Genomic DNA, 22,486 nt, shown 5'->3' with positions numbered 1-22,486 from the left:
CCATTTCAAACGAAATTGAAGATATTTGTCTATTTTGGGTCATATTCTTATTTACAATAGACATCAACATCACTTTTCTTACCATGGACATATCTTTAGTTCGAGACTATTTTCCTATGTTTATCAAACTTTGTTTAACATTTTCAATCACATCAATTTGTATGTTAGAAAATCTTTTCTTCTTTGATGTTGTGTCTACACCTAACAATTTCAATATCTCTTGCAACTTCTTTTGTGTAAGAAAAAATGAAAGCAACTGAGCTTGTTCAAGTGTTTTAGTGTTATCAAATTTAGTCATAATTTCTCTTATCTTCTTATTCATTGACCTTTTTTTAAACAAACTTAAGAGTCGAATAGTAGTTGCAAATGCTCTCAATTCATCCACATCCATTTTAAGTAAATGATCTAAATTTTTATGAGAAATATCATTCTTTATAGATTGGGCAATATTTATGGGTTTGTCCATACCAGTTCCTACACCTGATACTGACCCTTCTCTGACTTCTATCACTAGAATTTCTACAGGGAGTGATCTTGGCCCTTCTCCAACATTCATTGTTTGAGATTATGTAGTGAAAGATTCTGACCCTTCTCTAACTTCTGTTATTTGAACCTCTATAGGGAGGTGATCTTGAACCTTCTTTAACATTCATTGTTTGAGATTCCATAGGGAGTGTTCCTGATCCTTTTCCATATGCACTTCTACTTTTGTTGAGTCTTCTTCAACATTTCCTTCACCTTATTGATTGTCTGCAACAAGTTCATAAATAAATCAAATTAGATTTTAAAAAAAGATTGAAACATAATTAAATTTAAGACCATAAAAATAAATAAATTATATATATATATATATATATACTTTATTTAATTCGATGAAAATGTGCCACAGTCTTCTGAAGATTTCTTTGTTCTTATTCATCATATCTCTTTCTTGCATATTTGTTTTGCCTTCCTTTTTTGTTTCCCATCAAAAAATCATAAAAATAAAAAATTTACCCTTTCCTTAATAAATTCACGCAGTAACTTTAAAACATTCAACTTCACTGTCAATTTTTTGTCCTCTCCGCAGGTGATGTCATGTTTTTTGTTTTTTGACATATTCACACGAACACCAATTATTTTACATATTTGCCTGAACATGTCAAATTAAGTTTCCGATGGTCGAAATATTTAGACACACATGTTTTCCCGAACATACATTCGCACAAACATATAAAACATGTTTGTGCAAACATCATATTCGGGCGAACATGTTAATTTATAAAATTTTGGTGCTCTTTTCTGAAAATAAAAATAAAATTGGCTCTTTTGACCCCCAAAATTGAGAATGAATGATCTCCTACTATAAAACAAAAAATGTCAATTTATGTTGCTCAGAGCAAGCTTTCCAACAACTATAATTGTAATACATATTATATTCATTAAGACTTTCAAATGAGTTTAACTCATTATAGGTTTGTTACCAATTGAACATCAACTGACTTTGACATTTCAAGAAAATTTGTAGATTAGTTCAAAAAAAAATTGAAAAATATCTAGAAAATAGCTTTTTGAGATAGCTTTCTATTTTTTTAAAACAATTGATTTATGATAAATTGAGTTCAAGTTATCTATGTCAAAATGAACGTATGTCTGAATTATGATTGATGTCACTTCAAAACTCCATAAAATATACAATATTTAACCAAATTGAATCAAACCAAATGCATCCCCTAGATATTGATGTTACAAATTAACACCGAAAGAATTACCTCATTATCATTTCTAGAAAAAAAAGTTATGTGTGTCAAGTGGACTGTCACTCTTTAAAAATATTGATTTGTCATATGTACCACTTTTCGAAGGAGAAGAAAAAATTGACTTAAATAGTTTTTTTTTTTTTTTTTAATTAAAAAATATGCTTACAAAGTAGGAACAAAGTACTACAAATCACTAGTTTACATCATCTTGAAATTATTCATAGTTTTAAATATGTAAGGTTTGTTTCAAAAGTATTGATTTTTGTGTCAAAATTGGTCAAAAAGTGGAACCCATTATTGTGGGATCACCCTATGATTCAGTTAACCTGTGGTGATTTCAATCATATTGACTATGAGAGAGTAAACTATGTTGTAGTGTATTCGCCAATGATCAATAAATTGTAGCAAGAAAGAGGACTTGGATTCATGAATATACGCATGACTATGTGATTTTAATGGGCCTACCCCCTGTGTGCATCATAAGTGACAACTTCCAAATGATGTCACTTGTATTTGCAAAAGCTATTGTAAGGTGGCAATCTTACAATAACTTGTATTATGAGATCAAACAAATTGAGTATATGTGAATGTCTTGCATCTCAACATTTTGGAAGGTCATTATTCAAAGAATATTTGGTGAATATCATTGGTATTCTGAGAGGTCAATACACTTGATATCAGATGTGATGTCAAACCTTATTTTGAGTACTTGGTGAATATCATTGATATTCTGGGAGGTCAATACTATTGATATCATATGTGATATCAAACCTTATTTGAGTACTTGGTGAATATCATTGATATGTTGGGAGGCCAATACTCTTGATATCATATATGATATCAAACTCTATTTTGAGTATTTGGAGAATATCATTGATATTCTCAGAGATCAATACTCTTCATATCAGATGTGATATCAAAACATTTTAGGTACTTAGTGAAAATCGAATGTTGATATTTTGAAGAAAAAAAATACTCATAATATCGAATGTGATATCAAATGGTGGAAATCTTCTAAGATATTAAATGAGATATCCTTAAAATTGTTATTTGTAATATTACATTGAAGTTATATCTATTTTTATGTGGTTATCCTTGTCAACTAAGAGGGAGTGTTGATGTTTGATAGCTTTAGTCTAATAAACATATTATATATAAAATATATTTTTTATATATACATTTGATATATATATATATATATATATAAAATTAAAGTAGTTATTATATTAATTATCTAATTAATGAATAGACATGTTCTATGAAAGGATGTGTCTATTCATGGCCTATTCTCTATATATGATGTAAGAGCTTTTAGTAGTTTTCTCATGCATGATCTTTTAGTAGTTTTTTTAAAGCTTTTAATGCTTTTCTTAGTTTTTAGAATATTGATTTTTATTAATAACCTTGAAATATTACTTCCAAATTTGAATTTTAGCTGACAGTTCATCTTATCTCAATTTTAGCAAGCTTCATGAAAAAAATCAGCTTTTCTAAGTTGTTTTTAAAAATTACCAAAAATGGCAAAAAACAATTTTATGAAAAAAAAAAATTGTCAAAAAATGGTGATTTTGGATTTGTATTTAAATTTGCATTTCCTCACATTGTAAGGGAAGAGAATTGGAAGATAATAATTAATAATTTGGAGTTCTAATATTTATTTTTGTGTTCTTTCTCTCTTATGTTTCTATTAATTATTTGAGGAATTTTAATTGTAGCAATATAAATCTAAGAGGATATTGCATTTGGAAAACGTATACCAAGTACATGGTATTGCATGATCGATGCATCATTGTTTATCTCCTTCATAATTACTAATTCTCAGTGGCAACTTCTTTAAGACATTGATTGTTGTTTATTGCTCCTTGAAACTATTCACTCCTTGAAGTAAATATTATTAGTTCTTTGACATCGACGATTCCATTACTATAGATTCTGTAAACATTAATATCCTTCTTTCCTCCTAAATTTTTGCTTGTTTGCAATGGTGACATCATTTTGGTTGCCTCGCACTGTTCATCGCATTAGGATCAATTGGAAAGAAGTTGAGAACGTTTATCTAAAGAACCCAACCAATTATAACTTCAGTTCTGGTGGTTTTGATATTTTGTCAAACACTTATAATGCAAGCTCTAATACCACTGTAAGAAGCCTTAATGCCTCACTCTAAAACTAAATTGAATAATGACTTATTTTTGTGTTTTTGAGTTTTTGAAATTTGCAATTCTTTTTTTTTTTTTTTTCAAATATATAGAAATGCACATAAACTAAACACAAAATGAAAACCGAGTTGAACTGCCAGAAAAATAATGTCAATTGTAATTATTTCAAGTTAAAATTATTACTATGCAAAATAATATAAGCAATAACCTAGTTTATCGAAGAGCCTAGTTTATGAATGGGCACTAGACATATTTGGACATAAAATCATTCTTGCAGCAGCTAAAATCCCACGCCAATATTCATTTGTGAATTCCTTCAAAATATGAACTCAAATCATTGGCAAGAATGATGAAACATGTCTCTTTGATTTGCCCCCACAAATTAATAAGTAAGAGATGCCCAGTAGTTTAGGAAAAATAACTTCGGACAACTCCAGCTTTAGCAACAAATCTCAAACATGAAACCTCTTACTTGGGCGCAATCGCTAGATCAATTGGATTCCAAATTGATATAAAACAACATCAAATTGGCAACTAATTAGAAACCAGTGCATGCAAGTGTGGGCACTTGTATATGTGCATTTTGAGTTTTTTGAAATATATTCAGAAATTATAAATACAATGAGGGTAAGTAAGATAAGTCAATACTTGATATAAACAAGACAATATGAGAATAAATGACAAATCCATCATTGCATCAATAGTATAACAACATAAATGATTATAGTAGCAGTATAAATCAGTATAACAATATTATGCGTCCATGCGTGTGCATGCCTATTTTTTGAGTTTTTTGAAGTATACTAAGAAATTATAGAATACAGTAAGGGTAAGTAGGATATGTCAATACTTGACATAAACAAGACAATATGCAAATAAATTACAGATCCACCATTAGAACAATAATATAACAACATAAATGACTATAGTACCATTATAAATCAGTATAACAATATTAAAACAAGTATCAAACATCAAAACCATGACCTATCACTATAAATATCCAAATCAAAATGTCTCAAGCATACATCTAGTCTTAAACATCAATGTATTTTTACATAATATATAAATATCTTAACATAATATTAGTTTATTTGTAAAACTTAATATGTTTATTATGATGAATATTAAAAAATTAATACTAAATTTTAGAGTTATAATTTTAATATATTATAATATTTAAAATTAAAAAATTTATTTTATTTATTTTTAACTAGATAAATATTTTAAAAGCATTTAATCACAAAAGTTTTGCCATTTTTTTCACTATTGAACTTCGTTTGAATGATAATTTTACCATTCCTAGACACAAATTCAAACCTTGTGTGCCCCCTACATTGTGGCTTTGGGAAAATGATATTTAAAAAAAAAAATAATGCCAAAAACTATCTGCATGTGTAGGGGGCAATTTTTTTCATTTTGAGGATAAATGGGGGAAGTTTTGGGCAACCCCTTGGCATTTTGGGGATAGTTATCTATCGCCATATGTCAAGGGATGTTCTTATAGTTAACAACAATTTTTTGAAGTCAGAGATAGTTGAGGTACATTTTATATTTGTCTTGTTGTCCCTAAAAAGTTTTGGGAACTGGAATGAGTCCTTTGGGGACAAGAAGCATACACCCATGTAATGGAGAAAAGCTTCCTTCTTAGGCTAAGATCTTATAGGGATTAGGCTGATTTTATCAATGGACATTGCATGTCTACTTAGAGTATGTAGAGCCACTCATCAATGCAAGCTTAGGTTCATTCCTACATGTTCAAAGCCCCCTCTCTTAGAAAGTGGCTCTATTTTATGGTTAGCCTAACTTTAGCTTTGGGACTTGTGGCTCCTATTGTGATAATATACAAACTTTTTCCATTTAACTAAGTATTTCTATTTGATAATAATTGAAGCCAAAATTACAAAACTTAGACTCGTCTAGGACTTGGAGAGTTGATTTTTTACTAAGAGTCAGACTTGAACTAGACAGAAACTAGAATTGAAAAACCCAAGAAAATCAATGAGTTTTTAGGGTTTAAAACTTTTCTCATGTATCATTTGTTCAATTATAATTGAGATACATCGAAGCTACTTTGCACAAATACACAAGTTTACATTGATTACATAAGTATAAATGCAAATTTCTAAAGGAAATAAATTACACTAATTAACACATTAGAAATCTAAAGTGTCACTGTCCAATATCTACAATATTCATAGAATGTGAGGTCCATAGAATCAAAAGTTCAAACTTATATCAAAATATGAGATTTGAATGTTGCTTGAATATGATAAACATTTCTCAGTATCTACTAACTAGTGCATACTCTTTGAAGGCCAACTGACAAATTTTAAACAGAAAATTTTGATATGCATCAACACGTATCATATTGAGGAATAATTCACAATCCTTGATTTCAGCAAATTTATGATGCAACAAATGACAAATATGTCTATGTGAATATATAAACAAATGTTTATGTGTATGTATGCTTCAACAACATGACATACCAATTGATATCAATGTTTACGATCTTTTTTTTTTTAACATGGGGGTGTCCCCACCACCTAGCCTAACGATAACCATAAAATGTTGGAGTCAAAGTCTAGTCCTATACTGTGGACCAGCAAAACAAGCACTTGGCACATAATTCCCATAAGGGAAACTAACTTATAGCCCTTCTCCACTACAAAGTTAAGCTAAACCTATGACCTCAAGGGACCAAACCTTAAGCCCTAGTCAACTGAGCTACAAGTTGCGGCTACCAAATGTTGGAGACTAAGTCCAGTCCTATACCCCAGACCAGCGGAGTAGGCACTGTGCACATAATTCTCGTAAGAGAAAATCGATCCACAACCCTTATCCACTATGCAAATATTGATATAATCTGTTCAATATACAAATGTAACAGTCTGATTTCACATCAATGACAAAATAGTATAATACTAGCCTCAACATCTTTGTTAGATCACCAGGTCTATGAAGATAAAAGTTGAGAATCACAGTGTAGTTATAGAATTAAGAGGAATTGATGTATCCTAGTTTCTCTCCTTCACTGAGGCAACTCCTTTCCATTATCATAGGATATTTATTTTCCAAGGCTTTGAAGATTAAAAAACCTAGGTCCAATAATGGAAAAAATGGCCACCTAAGACCTCCAGATATACGTATAACTGTAGCGTTCACTCATAATTTCCATTGTCCTTAAACTATTCCTTCTTGCTTTGATACAATGTCCATGAAAACTATCAAATAATGAGTTTTCAGGTTTATTTTATATGATATCTGGCCACATCAAAGTCCTGTCCATGAAACTTGCAAACCCAATCAAACTCAACAAGTCCTTCAGGGCTTTGTAGGACTCAATCAAGGCTGAACCTAGAGAAAGACTCTAGAGCCTTAGCTCATCACAGGACTCACAAAGTTCTATAACTATGACTTAAGCAACAACCATGCATCCCCCAAATGTCTAGTTTTATAAGCTACTATGATTAATTATGGGAAAACAAGTACTTTTAATATAGTAATTTCTTTATAAAGAGGAGGCTCATTACTTTTATGAATATTCAAATGTCTGCATTGTGGCTGTAACTTGTATTTTTTCTATTATTACATAGATATTGCTTCGAGTAGATATCATGAAGTCATGTTCTCAACAATAAAATTAATGTTGTCAACATAGCAACAATCAAAGTCTACATGAAATCTCACAAACCAAAAGGCATGCAAAATAGTGTGTTAAGTTCAAAGTCATGCTTGAAATGAATGTTTTGTAATTCTTAATAATAATTGCTATTAAAACAAGCTAACAATATAATAGCATTGTTAACAAAGAAAAAAAGAATACTAAACCAATATGATAATATTTATAATATTTGTGTAATGTTCGCGTTTTTGGCAGGTCTATGTAGTTGATGGAGTTAGCTCATCATAGCGACCCTCGTCAATTGCTAGTGTGTTTTGGGGGTCCCAGCTCTAAATTTACTATTTTTAGTAGGTCTATTTTTTGGCAGTGCAATGGGTGGCTTCGGCAGTTGGTCGTCACCTGCAGTAAATAAAGTTAATAATTGTTTGAGCTTTTATTTATTCACTAATTATTAAGTTGCATTATTATAATAATGTTTATATTGTTATAATAATGGCATTAAGTGATTTCTCAAAAGTGTGTTGGAAAGTTTCTAGCGTTAAGTTCTTTTGGGAAACTTCCATAATTTCTAAAGTGGCATTTTTAGGAAACTTTGGCCAATGAAGGATTATAAATGAAAGCTCATTTCATTGGGAAAAGCACACTTGAAAAATATATTTGTTTTTTGTGCCTTTGTGGCTTTTTATGATCTCTAACTTGTGAGCTCGCTCAAGAAGAAGGGTCTCATCTAAGAAGTTATTGGCTATTGTGCTAAAGTATACAATTGGCCAACATTCTCCTACTATATTCTTGTAGCTAAGGAGAATAATCTAGAATATCTTATTTTCTTTGCTTGAATTTTCTACCTGAGGGTTTGAAGAAGTCTAAGGATCATCATTGGCAATTGTGTTGAGGTAAGCAATTGTCGTAATTCTACAATTGTGTTCATTGTGGCTACGGAGATAGGCATTTTGAATAATATTGATTGTAATGTGTGCATCTGGAAATCGATTTGATAATCGACTGGAGGTAATGTAATTGTCATTTTTTACTACTTGGGTTGCATCTAAGATTGTATCAGCTAGACGTCAAGCTAAGAGTTGGTGTGCTACTAGACTTGAGATTTTACATGAAGAAATAACCTAGATTGGGAATCTGCATTGTCATGTCTATGCAACTGGCATTGTACATTGTAGGTGGGCATCATTCTTTTCCTGGTTGTGTTCTACATTGGAGGCCATTCGAATTAATATCAAACTGTTTGACAGTTTCCTTGGCTTACGTTGAGGAGATTAGAGAAGATGTTGTGTTAAGGATTCGACTCTTATATATATTCTAGGCTATTCTCTCAACTGGTAATTGCAAGGACTGTGGTACGGATAAAATCAAGTTCACTGCTATTGTTGATTAATGAGAGTTTGGTTATTGTTATGTTTTCAGATATTGTTTTCCTTACTTCAATAAATTTATATGTAATATGAAGCTGAATTGTTAGATTCAACATTTTCCATGTACTTCTGATAATTACTGAAAATTAAATAAAACAAAGACACAGTAATATTGTTCATAGACATTGGCAATTCCATTGAAAGCATACCTAGAGTTTTTATAGTGGTATCAAAATGGTTTCCTACTAGCCTTCAGGAATTGGACTCAATTATTATTAATGATGGCTTTGAAGATTTTCATATTAGTTTTGTTATTTGGTTACCGACATTATGGATGGTGATAGAAGATTCATTCTAGGTAGATATTATAAACGCAGAGGGCGTACTTCTCCTAAGGATGTAGTGGTAATAGGGCTAAGTGTGTGCGATGATATATCTACAGCTACTTCTGTGATAAATGAGTCATCTAGTAAGGTGCTTAGTAGTAGTACATTAGATGTTCAGGTGTGTGTTGTTCATAGTATGCATGTTATTGATTTTGAGGTTGACAATGATCACTCAACTAAGTGGAGTTGGGCTCAATTTACACCATTTGCACATACAATTCAGTTTCCTATTGTGGCAGTTGATGGTGTTTCTAAATTTTCCAATTCTAATGAGGATGTGGTCATTGTGGATACAATGGAGGTGAGTGCATTTGTTAAGAGCAACAGAGAACCACATACTGCACCTAGTTCTCTTGTGGCTTTATCTTCTACAAGGGTTACTAAAGATGACCAGGATTCTACTGAGGAACGTAGTGAGGTATATTTTATGGGGAGTCTGTACTACTTTAGATTTGTGCAAGAATCATATGTTGTGCAGAGTTTGTTTGTACCTAAGTCCGATGATTTGGCAAAATGATTATGTTAGTGCAAAGGGCATACTAGGACCTTCTATGGATCTGATTATAGGTCACACTTGGGCACAAGTGTTCATTGTTATATTGCAGGTCATGTTATAGGTTATATTGATGGTATTGGCAGTTTGTTAGTTCAGTGAGGGCGGGGACATCACTTGCTTCTTATGGGATCCTGGTGATGGTTTTTGTATCATGTCGAATTGCTTGAAGATAAGCAATCTTGGGGAGGGAGGACTGTAATGTTCCCGTTTTTGGTAGGTCTACGCAGTTGATAGAGTTAGCTCATCATAGCGACCCTCGTGAGCCGACAGGGTGTTTTGGGGGTCCCAACTGTAGACTTACTATTTTTAGTAGGTCTGTTTTTTGGCAGTGCAATGAGTGGCTTCAGCAATTGGTTGTCACCTGCAGTAAATAAAGTTAATAATTGATTGAGCTCTTATTTATTCATGAATTATTAAGTTGCATTATTATAATAATGTTTATATTATTATAATAATGACACTAAGTGATATTTCTAAAAAGTGTGTTAGAAAGTTTCTAGTGTTGAATTCTTTTGGAAAACGTCCACAATTTCTGAAGTAGAGTTTTTTAGGAAACTTTAGCCAATGAAGGATTATAAATGAGAGCTCATTTCATTGGAAAAAACACGCTTGAAATATATATTTGTTTTTTGTGTCTTTGTAACTTTTTTCTAATTTATGACTTGTGAGCCCTTGCTGAAGTATAAGGGTCTCGTCTGAGAAATTATTGGCAATTGTGTTTAAGTATACAATTGGCCAACATTCTCCTACTATATTCCTACAGCTAAGGAGAATAATCTTAAATATCATATTTTCTTTGCTTGAATTTCCTAGCTGATGGTTTAAAGAAGTCTGAGAATCATCATTGGCAATTGCGTGGAGGTGAGAAAATGTTGTAATTCTCCAACTCTATTCATTGTGGCTACAAAGATAGGTGTTTTGAATGAAATTGATTGTAATGTGCGCATCTGGAAATCAATTTGATAATCGATTGGAAGTATTGTGACTGTTGTTTTTTACTATTTGGGCTGCGTCTGAGAACATATCATCCAAACGTCAAGCTAACAATTGGTTTGTTGCCGGACTTCTGATTTGACAGGGAGAAATAACACAAATTGGCAATTTGCATTGTCACATGTCTTGTTTGTGCAACCAGCGTTTTGCATTGCAGTTGGGCATCATTCTTTTCCTGGTCGTGTTCTGCATTGGAGGTCATTTGAATTAACATCAGACTGTTTGACAATGTCTTTGGCTTGCATTGAGAATATTAGGGAAGATGTTGTCTTAAGGATTCAACTCTAATATATATTCCAAGTTATTCTTTCAACTAGCAAGTGCAAGGACTGTGCTATAGATAAAATCAGGTTCATTGTTGTTGTTGATTATTGAGAGTTTGGTTCTTGTTATGTTATCAGATTTTGTTTTCCTTCAATAAAATTATATGTAATCTGAAGTTGAATTGTTGGATTCAGCATTTGCCATGTACTTCTAATAATTACTGAAAATTAAATAAAACAAAGAAACACAATAATATTGTTCATTGACATTGGCAATTCTCTCGGAAGCATACGTAGAGTTTTTACAGTGGTATCAAAGCAATTTCTTGCCAGCCTGCAAGAATCTGACTTAATTATTATCGGTGCTGAATTTGAGGATTTCCATATTGGTTTTGTGATTCGGTTATCGACATTATGGAAGGTGATAGAAGATTCATTCTAGATAGATATTATACACGTAGAGGGTGTACTTCTTCACCTAGGGATGCAATGGTAATGAAGTAAGTGTGTGCAATGATATATCTATAGCTACTTCTATGATAAATGAGCCATCTAGTAATGCACTTAACAGTAGTACCTTAGATATTCAAGTGTGTGATGTTGATAGTACGCATGTTATTGATTTTGAGGTTGGAAATGATGACTCACCTAAGTGGAGTTGGGCTCAATTTACACCATCTGTAGATACAATTCAGTTTCCTATAGTGGCAATTGGTGTTGTTTCTATATTTGTCGATTCTGATGAGGACATGGACATTGTGGATACAATGGAGTTGAGTGCATTTGTTGAGAGCAACAGAGAACCATATACTGCACCTAGCTCTCCTGTGGCTTCATCTTTTACAAGGGTTACTAGAGATGATCAAGATTCTAGTGAGAAATGTAGTGAGGTATAATTTATGGGGAGTCCATACTACTTCAGATTTGTACAGGAGTTATATGTTGTGCAGAGTTTGTTTGTACCGAAGTCCAATGATTGGCAAATTGATTGGGCTAGTGCAAAGGACATACTAGGACCTTCTATGGATCTGACTATAGGTGACAATTGGGCACAAGTGTTCTATGTTATATTGCAGGTCATGTTATTAGTTCTGTTGATGGTATTGGCATTCTGTTGGTTCAGTAAGGAGAGGGACATCACTTGCTTCTTATGGGATCTCGATGATGGTTTTTGTATGATGTTGGATTGGTTGAGGACAAGCAATCTTGGGGAGGGAGGACTGTAATGTCCCTATTTTTTGCAGGTCCATGCAATTGATGGAGTTAGCTCATCATGGCGACCCTCGTGAGCTGACAAGGTGTTTTGGGGGTTCCAGCTCTAGATTTACTATTTTTAGTAGGTTTATTTGTTGGCAATATAGTGGGTGGCTTCAACAGTTGGTCGTCACCTGCAATAAATAAAGTTATTAATTGATTGAGCTCTTATTTATTCATGAATTATTAAGTTTTATTATTATGATAATGTTTATATTATTATTATTATGACACTAAGTGATATTTCTAAAAAGTGTGTTGGAAAGTTTCTAGTGTTGAATTCTTTTGGCAAACATCCACAAATTTTGAAGTGGAGTGTTTTAGGAAACTTTGATAAATGAAGGATTATAAATGGGAGCTCATTTCATTGGGAAAATCACATGTAGAATTTTTTTTTTTTTTTTTGTGTCTTTGAGGCTTTTTATGATTTCTGACTTGTGAGCCCTTGATGAAGTATAAGGGTCATGTCTGAGAAGTTATTGGCAATTGTGCTTAAGTATACCATTGGTCAACATTCTCCTACTGTATTCTTCTAGCTAAGTAGAATAATCTTGAATATCATATTTTCTTTGCTTGAATTTCCTGGTTGAGGGTTTGAAGAAGTCTGAGAATCATCATTGACAATTGTGCTGAAGTAAGCAATTGTCGTAATTCTCCAACTGTGTTCATTGTGGCTATGGAGATAGGTATTTTGAATGAATTTGATTGTAATGTGTGCATTTAGAAATCGATTAGAGGTACTGTAACTATCATTTTTTACTACTTGGGTTGCATTTGAGATTGTATTAGCCAGTTGTCAAACTAAGAATTGGTTTGCTTTCGGACTTGGGATTTGACAGGGAGAAATAACGTAGAATGGTAATCTGCATTGTCACAAGTCTTGTCTATGTAATCGGCGTTTTGCATTGCAATTAGGCATCATTCTTTTCCTAGTCACGTTCTGCATTAGAGGCCATTTGAATTAATATCAAACTGTTTGATAGTGTCCATGGCTTGTGTTGAGGATATTAGGGAAGATGTTGTGTTAAGGATTTGAGTCTAATATATATTCCAGGCTATTCTTTCAACTAGCAATTGCACGGACTATGCTACGGATAAAATCAAGTTCACTGTTGTTGTTGATTGCTAAGAATTTGGTTCCTGTTATGTTTTTAGATTATGTTTTCCTTCAATAAAATTATATGTAATCTTAAGTTGAATTGTTAGATTCGGCATCTTCCATGTACATCTGATAATTACTGAAACTTAGATAAAACAAAGAAACACAATAATATTGTTCGTTGACATTGGCAATTCTATCGAAAGCATACTTAGAGTTTTTATAGTGGTATCAAAGTAGTTTCTTGCCAGTTTGCAGGAATTCGACTCAGTTATTATCGATGTTGACTTTGAAGATTTTCATATTGGTTTTGTGATTTGGTTACCGGCATTATAAATGGTGATAGAAGATTCATTCCAAGTAGATATTATACGTGCAGAGGGCATACTTCTTCGCCTAGGGATGCAATGGTAATGGGGGTACGTGTGTGGGATGATATATCTATAGCTACTTCTATGACAAATGAGACATTTGGTAATGCACATAGTAGTAGTACCTTAGATGTTCGAGTGTGTGTTGTTGATAGTACACATTTTATTGATTTTGAGGTTGACAATGATGACTCACCTAAGTGGAGCTGGGCTCAATTTACACCATCTGCAAATACAATTCAGTTTCCTATAGTGGCAGTTGGTTGTGTTTCTATATTTGTCGATTTTGATGAGAATGTGGACATTGTGGATACAATGGAGGTCAGTGCATTTTTTAAGAGCAACAAAGAACCACATACTGCACCTAGCTCTCCTGTGGCTTCATCTTTTACAAGGGTTACTAAAGATGATTAGGATTCTAGTGACAAATGTAGTGAGGTACTACTTTATGGGGAGTCCGTACTACTTCAGATTTGTGTAGGAGTCGTATGTTGTGCAAAGTTTGTTTGTACCTAAGTCCAATGATTGGCGAAATGATTGGGCTAGTTCAAAGGACATAATGTGACCTTCTATGGATCTAACTACAAGTAACAATTGGGCACAAGTGTTCCAGTTTTATATTGCAAGTCATGTTATTGGTTCTATTGATGGTATTGGCACTCTACTGGTTTAGTGAGGACAAGGACATCACTTGCTTCTTATGGGATCTCGGTGGTGGTTTTTGTATGATGTCGGATTGCTTGAGCACAATCAATATTGGGGAGGGAGGACTGTAATGTCCTCGATTTTGGCAGGTCTACGCAGTTGATGGAGTTAGCTCATCATAGCGACCCTCGTGAGCTAACAAGGTGTTTTAGGGGTTGCAGCTATAGATTTACTATTTTTAGTAGGTCTATTTTTTTGCAGTGTAGTGCATGGCTTTGGTAGTTGGTCGTCACCTATAGTAAATAAAGTTAATAATTGCTTGAGCTCTTATTTATTCATGAATTATTAAGTTGCATTATTATAATAATGTTTATATTACAATAATGACACTAAGTGATATTTCTAAAAAGTGTGTTGAAAGGTTTCTAGTGTTGAATTCTTTTGGTAAACTTCCAAAATTTCTGAAGTGGAGTTTTTTAGGAAAATTGGCTAACGAATGATTATAAATGAGAATTCATTTCATTGGGAAAAGCACGCTTGAAAAATATATTTGTTTTTTGTGTCTTAGTGGCTTTTTCTGATTTCTGACTTGCGAACCCTTGCTTAAGTATAAAGGTCTCGTCTGAGAAGTTATTGGCAATTGTGCTGAAGTATACAATTGGCCAACATTCTCCTACTATATTCCTGTAGCTAAGGAGAATAATCTTGAATGTCATATTTTCTTTGCTTGAATTTCATGGCTGAGGGTTTGACGAAGTCTGAGAATCATCATTGGCAATTGTGCTAAGGTAAGCAATTGTCGTAATTCTCCAACTGTGTTCACTGTGACTACGGAGATAGGTATTTTGAATGAAATTGATTGTAATGTGTGCATTTGGAAATCGATTGGAGGTACTGTGACTGCCATTTTTTATTACTTGGGCTGCGTCTGAGATTGTACCAGCCAGACGTCAACCTGAGATTTGGTTTGCTGCCGGACTTGGGATTTGACAGGGACAAATAACGAAGATTGGCAATTTGCATTGTCACACGTCTTGTCTATGCAACCGGCATTCTGCATTGCAGCTGGGTGTCATTCTTTTCTAGCCGCATTCTGCATTGGAGGCCATTCAAATTAATATCAGACCGTTTGACAATGTCCTTGGCTTGCGTTGAGGATATTAGAGAAGATGTTGTGTTAAGGATTTGACTCTGATATATATTCTGGGCTATTCTTTCAACTGGCAGTTGCAAGGACTGTGCTATGGATAAAATCAGGGTCACTGTTACTGTTGATTACTGAGAATTTGGTTCTTGTTATGTTTTCAGATTCTGTTTTCATTATGTTGATAAAATTATATGTAATCTGAAGCTGAATTGTTAGATTCAGCATTTGCCATGTACTTCTGATAATTGCTGAAAATTAAATAAAACAAAGACACACAGTAATATTGTTCATTGACATTGGCTATTGTGTCGGAAGCATACAGTTTTTACAATTTGATATAGCAATTGTAGTAAATGTTATATAAGAATAACAATAATTACAATAATAAAAATCATAGCTCTTATTTAATGACATTGGTGCAATTAGAGAGTCTTTTCCTACTTATCCTATAGGGTAAACATGACCAACAGTGGTAAACAAGAGCTGAAATGGTGGGTTATTCAATAGTTGATTGATTAAGATCTCCACTGCCAAGAGCTCTACCTACTATTCTCGAGACTCTTTTCCCTGGCTCCAATTCCAATATAATGACAAGAATTTTGTTTCATTCTAGATTTTATTCAACATTGTAATTGCTGACATTTCTTAACATGTCTGGAGCAATTACAAGATTATATCTAAACTCGCCCAATAAGACCTCAGTAGATCAGCATCATGAACTCATTATTATTTTTCAAGAAAGTTGACTGCCTTCAAATTCAAAATGCAGATAACTGTCAAGCAAAGAATAATAATGAAGCTAGACTAGAAATTGATATAATACTTCTGTTGAATATAATAAACAAAAAACTTGCTGAATTTCTAAGCACTTTCACTAACATGAAGCAAGTGAAAATAGTGCACTTGAATAATTGAATAACACAAACAATTGCAAGATACAAGGACCAAAATTATACAATATTCAAATATAATGCTTTTAAGACCTTGATCTTTTGTAATCAGGCGAATTAGTGCCCCAAAATTGTTATCAAGTGCTCTTCTTTGACATTTAATTGAGCATTTTACTAAAAGCTGTTGATTACTGTACTTTCACCCATCCTCACCATAAATAGAGCTTCATCATCAAACATCTGATTACAATTTTTGTGATTGTGGACCTTATAATGAGATGAAGCAGAATTACCATGTTGTAACCTACCATTCTGAGAATTAGAAGTTAGTCCTTAAACCTATCCCTGACATCACAATTGTCATTTGATTCCTCATCTATGTTATAAAAGTTCATTCCAATAAATTTCCAGTTCCCTTGTGGCAGAGAGCTTCCATGCATATATATCTTTAACAAGCTCTCACGCAAGCCCTAATGGTTCATTGCCACATTTGTTTGACAAATTGGCTTGTTTTTCTATAAAAGACTGTTGTTTTACTCCATTACGATCCAAATCAGTTGCACTTGATAAAAAGACATCCACTTTAGGATCTTTCATAAAACCAACCTTTCTCTCCAGCATATTTGCATCAATTTGAATTATTCGGCCTAAAATGCTATGCTGAGCAGATTCCAAATCGTCCACAGAAATATCTGTCAGCTGTCTATGTGCCATTACAAAGGCCGCACGAACCTGACAAAAAAGTCAAATGTGAATAAAGAAGCCATTAATTTATTTTTGAAAGTACCTACCACGTGTTTGAATAGATAAATGGACTGCAAAAGTGAAGCACAATAATGGAAAACGAAACAGAAACAGTATCAAGGTAGCAAGGTCTTTGTTTCAATTTTTCAAATGTCTTTTCCTCTGGAAGCTGAGGCAGGTATTTGATATCAAAAAAGGAAAAATCTAGAATTGATATCTTTAATGTTCATCATACAAGCTTTGGTTGTAGCTTGATACAGCATGACAAGAAAGAATTTCTTGTGATGGTCTCTACTACAGACAGAAATGCATAAACTCCTCCAGACAAGTCTAAAGCTTGCATACCATCAGTAACAAGGACATTTTTTCAATAAGATAAACATTTTGATGTAAACTCAGGTAACCCAGTTAAAAATAACCTAAATAGAGTGAATGTTGATCATTCCTAAAAATTAGGACTTTGGGAGGTCATTAACTTGTCAAATTTTATGCTATCAATGAGGGTGGTCAAAAACTTACCAAGAAACATATTTTGTGTGTATGCATGCCATTAATGACTCAATGTATTAACACTCAAGAAAACTATTAAATACCAATTCCAACACACACATTGAAAAGAAAATGCACTTATGTCGACAAACAACCAAAGTGCATCTAAATAAAATAGAAAAGCACTAGGATAAAAAGAACCCTGCACTTCAACATTTAATTAACCGTGAAAACATTAACACTTAAACGGTATGTAAAATTTCTGTCCTTACTTTTTAGCTTGCATGAACAATTTCGTGCTAGCCTTTTATGAAGGCAAAAGAAAAATGTTGGTGCTAGTTATGTTAAATGGGGCTTCTATATAATTTTATCTTGCATAGCTAGTAAAGAGATCACAATTTGACAGGATCAAACAAGCAATGCCAGAACAAATGGTCAATAAGAGAAGAAAAGAAGTTGATGAAAGATACTGTCAATTCCTGTTCAAGCAAGCACCAACAGCAACAGCCTCCAAAGTTTATAACATAAACTAAAAGTTTTCTCTACTTAAACTTCAGAAGATAAGATAAGATAAATGTATTAATGTCCCAAGGGACCACGAAAAGGGTCTAAGGGACTGAAAGTGTACAAACAAGGAGGCTAACAATAGTATCACCAAATTGTGTCTGGAAAGAGCAAAGCAAAAGAACACAAGAAATCGAAAGAGAAGCAAGAACTAGAACAAGAGCAGGAACAAGAACATCAATAAGGCAAGGACTAGGTGTCCTTCCTTGGTGTAAAGAAGTCCAAAGCAGAAGAGTAAGGCCCAGGGCGACCAAGAATCCTAGTGCATATTTGAGTCGAGAGGGGTGACACTACCGAGTAAGACTGCTGAAAGGTCTCACGAATCTAGAATGACCGATGGTAGAAATGTTGACCGTACACTTCATTTGGAGGATGGATAAGTTCATTTTACTAAGAGGCATTCAAGAACATCACTTGTAAGTATTGAATGTGATGAGAGATGTTTTGCATCTGGACAAGGTAAGATGTGTAATTTGTTCAACAATCACTCAAGATCAATGCCGATCAATAATGGGAAAAGCCAAACGGCAATAAGCATTCCTAATAGAAAATCCTTGTTGAAGGAAGAAACAAAAGTTAAGATCGGATATATGCTAGAAATTGATGGACATCATCAACACCATCAAAATAAATATGGATGAATTGCAAGTAAAGAAAAAGGAATAGGAGCACTAACAAAGCCTAAGGCATTTTTGCGGCACACGTGGAAAGACGTATCATAGTGGCCACTGGCCATACAATAGAATAGAGACATGAGAAGGGCACCAATGATCCACAAGTGATTCACTTAGTTACTACATACGCCGCCAAGCCCCATTCACCTGCATTTAGTTTGCCTACATACAAGTATACATAGGGTTAAGCCTAAGTGTTCCTAGAGTACACCCCAAGTGTGTTGCATATGCCATAGGTGAACACCTGTGTAGCCACAAGGTACTTGGGCCACCTAGGGCATACTCTAGGTGTACTCAGGTATACCTAGAGCTTGTCACATGGTCTACCATAGGCCGATTTCTTATAAATCTCAAAAAAATCATTCTAATTCATCCCAATTTGGTAGAAACCAAGGTTAGAGCTTTTTAGAGTTGTCTAATATGCATTCTGAAGGAAGATGCAATAAGCTCTACCAAAAACTCATCTATGAGGTTCCTAGTCTCTATGCTCTAGCAAATTCTCAAATGTAGTCTTACTTCATACACAAAAATTGTGGATGAAAATCTCCTATAAAAGAATTTTCCAAATGGATTGTGCTATTTTGGAACATTAGCTATTTCGTAAGAATAATGTCCTTGTTGATGCATATTTCATGACCCACCAAACAGAAGAACAAAATACTAAAGTATCTTATCCTCTCTTGAATAAAGTCTTGTGTATGCTACGATGGCTAGAAGATCATGCGATGACTTCAAGGTTCCTTTAGTGTTAGGTCTTGACTATGGATAAGCTCGATGGTTGATGTGATTTGTTGATGATTAAAAGGGGCCTTATGTGTGTTTACTCAAATTCATTTGAAGCCATATCAGGTGTGGGAGCTATTAAAAGGTTTTACAATGAAGTACCTTTTTAATTTTCACAAAATATGCAAAACTGAAATGGGATAGGATTTAGAGATTCTAATCTATTCTTAAGGGAATTGATGACAATAAATGGTACTCTGGTGGACAAATTCCTCAAATTACCGAGCTCCACTTCGCCGAATTATACTACAACTACAAGTGAACTAGTGCAATCTTCAATTTTTATGCCAAAGATTTTCATACCACCACATACATCATCATAAAGGACAATGTATATGAATGATCGAAGTTAAACATATGCATGAAATGGGTTCAAGTTAACTTTGCACAACAATTTAGAATCACTAAAATGTCAAAAGTATGAACCAAAGGAATCCATCAATACACCATCATATTCTCTATCGCAATCATGACACTTTAACTAAACTAAATTGAGGGATTTTAAGAGGACAAGCAAGCACTAAAAGTCTAAAACACATCAACTATTCGCCAAGCTTCAATGTAAACTTTATTATCTCAGTAGCTCATAGCAACAATCTCAGAAAATCCTCCCTTTACAAACGAGGAGTGAGGCCTTTATATAGGCCACTGATTACAATAGATGGACTAGATGATCACAATAACCGATGGCCTAGATCGCACCACATCAACCCTAATTAGGGTTAGGGAAAAGAAATGGAATCTACATAATTGCAACAAGGAATCTACTACTATAGTGGGTAATAAATGCCCACTATGCATGCTCGTTTAAGAAGGAGGTGGGGTGCAATAAATGACCACTAAGAACACCCACTGTGCATTAAATATTAAGATAATATCTTATACTTTCTATAATGGTCAACTACTTGTCTGTAGTCCGTCTTTCAGTCTAGATAGGAATGTTTCCTATCCTGTCTTCAGTGTTGTTTCTATTCTCGTCTTCAGTCTATGTTGTTTCTTTTAGAAACATCTTTGTAATTCTTTATAAGGAACACATTCATTCCTCTGTCAATCAATCAATCATCCAGAAATCTGTTAATCTGCCAATTCTTGAATCTTGTAACATTAAATGCATCTATCCTTGATTCCCCCGCTTGGAGATATGGAATCGATCCAACACTATCTCCAACTCTTCCATACTGATGCTTAGTACCAATTCTTGCTTGAATTCTAGAACTACAGTTGCTCTTTTTGCTTTTCCCAACTTTTCCTCCCAATCAAGTGGCAAGTCCTGTGTAGTGTGCATTGTACTTGAGAAGATGGAGAAGTTTCCAAAATCATCTCTTTTATAGACATTCAATCAAAAGAATTCTTCTAACTTGACTTACAAATTATCAGTAGTCATTTCATCTTCCATCAATCTTTGTGATAACAAGGATGCAACTGTGTTTGATGTCCCCGCTTGATATTGTCAATAATACTCTTCCATTGAGTAGATTCCTTGGTGAAGCTCTCAAACATTTCCTTAGCTATGGTTACTACACCATACCATCAAAGAAAATCATAGACATCCCCCTTGCTGATAACTTGACCATTGATCAATGCTTGCTTTGGGGTCTCCATCAAATTTTAAATGTCGGTAATCACTTCATCTTGGAAAATATGTTCATCTTCCCATGATTCCTCCATGCACTGGATCTTGGAGAGTACAACTAATGCCCTACTATGCACTTGCACCAATTCTTCTACATATTTGAAGGCTTCCTCCTGAATTCCTTCGACCTAGACCTTTGCACCTTGAGCAGACCACTTGATCCTATCAATGTCATCTACCACTTTAGTGGAAACACCTATTGGAGGGATGAATGATGGACCTTCCTCTCTTACTGGATGAGGCAAGCCATTGATATGCTAACATAAGGCTTTAATTTCTCTTTTTTGTTTCTTGTATCCTTCTTCTACCTTCTTCAGTCTATCCTTCAAAGCCTGTGTAGAGTCATCAAATTCTTCTAATATTTGCTCCTAGGAGGCACGACCAAGATATATTTCCGTAAAATGGTATTCCTCTGGAGCAATCTGAATTTTGATCTTGTCGACCATAGGAGTCGTAATCTGCAAGATTCTAGACCCCTATTCTCCTCTAACAACCTTACTCGATTATTTTGCTTTACCTTGTTCTTTTGATCAATTTGCTCAGTGCAAAATTTTGTGTAATTCAATTGTCAGATCAACCTCCTTTTGTTGACTCTTCTGAATTCGTTGCTTCAACCATTCTGGAATGGGCATAATCTAGTCCCCTGGAATCACCAATTGCTCTTTCCCTTAGATTACTCGAATGTCGATCTCCTCTTCACCTCCTAGACTATCCACCGTTACTTCAAGAATTACAACTTCAACATTTGGAAGATGTATTGCTACTCCACGAGCCTCTTCCTCTAGTGGACCATCATCAGCCTTCATAATTTCTCGCTCTCAGATTGTAGCAAGACTTTCTTCTATAGCTATGTCTTGATCTCTTCCTCTTTCTTGCATGGATTTTTCATAGGCATTTACACTTAGTCTATCATGCACTGGTCTATCCACATTTTCCTCTTGCTCAAATCTCCTTATGCTTATCTCTACTTCCTACCTTTCAAATGCTTCTATCTCTTGAACTCTCGGAGTGCGAATTAGAGAAGAGAGAGCATTTCCAGATTTCTGCTTCTTTTGTTGAGGCTCTTGGACATCTATCCCACTCCTAGGATGTTTTTCTCGAG

The 22,486-nt window shown here is 33.9% G+C and overlaps 1 protein-coding gene across 6 annotated transcripts in view; it reads right to left on the bottom strand.

Annotated features, from left to right (window-relative positions):
* Positions 1-410: 410 nt before the first annotated feature.
* LOC149557824 (uncharacterized) overlaps positions 411-22,486 on the bottom strand; it is a 212,898-nt gene continuing 190,822 nt past the window's right edge. For 4 of the 6 annotated variants that reach the window (XR_016364926.1, XM_089832311.1, XM_089832309.1 and 1 more), the window contains one exon: positions 16,491-17,229. Coding sequence is in view for 5 of the 6 variants with exons in the window: in XM_089832311.1 (XP_089688437.1) it covers positions 16,957-17,229 (273 nt within the window). In the remaining variant the exon portion in view is untranslated. Of the gene's footprint in view, positions 751-4,288; positions 4,384-16,490; positions 17,230-22,486 lie in introns of those variants that run through there. The other 2 variants (XM_089832312.1, XM_089832313.1) reach the window with 2 other exon arrangements.

The sequence above is a fragment of the Cupressus sempervirens genome, chromosome 5 (genome assembly GCF_028749045.1).
Source record: "Cupressus sempervirens isolate cs-2001-9-10 chromosome 5, ASM2874904v1, whole genome shotgun sequence".
Classification (NCBI taxonomy): domain Eukaryota; kingdom Viridiplantae; phylum Streptophyta; class Pinopsida; order Cupressales; family Cupressaceae; genus Cupressus; species Cupressus sempervirens.
This window is presented reverse-complemented; position numbering and strand designations above follow the sequence as displayed.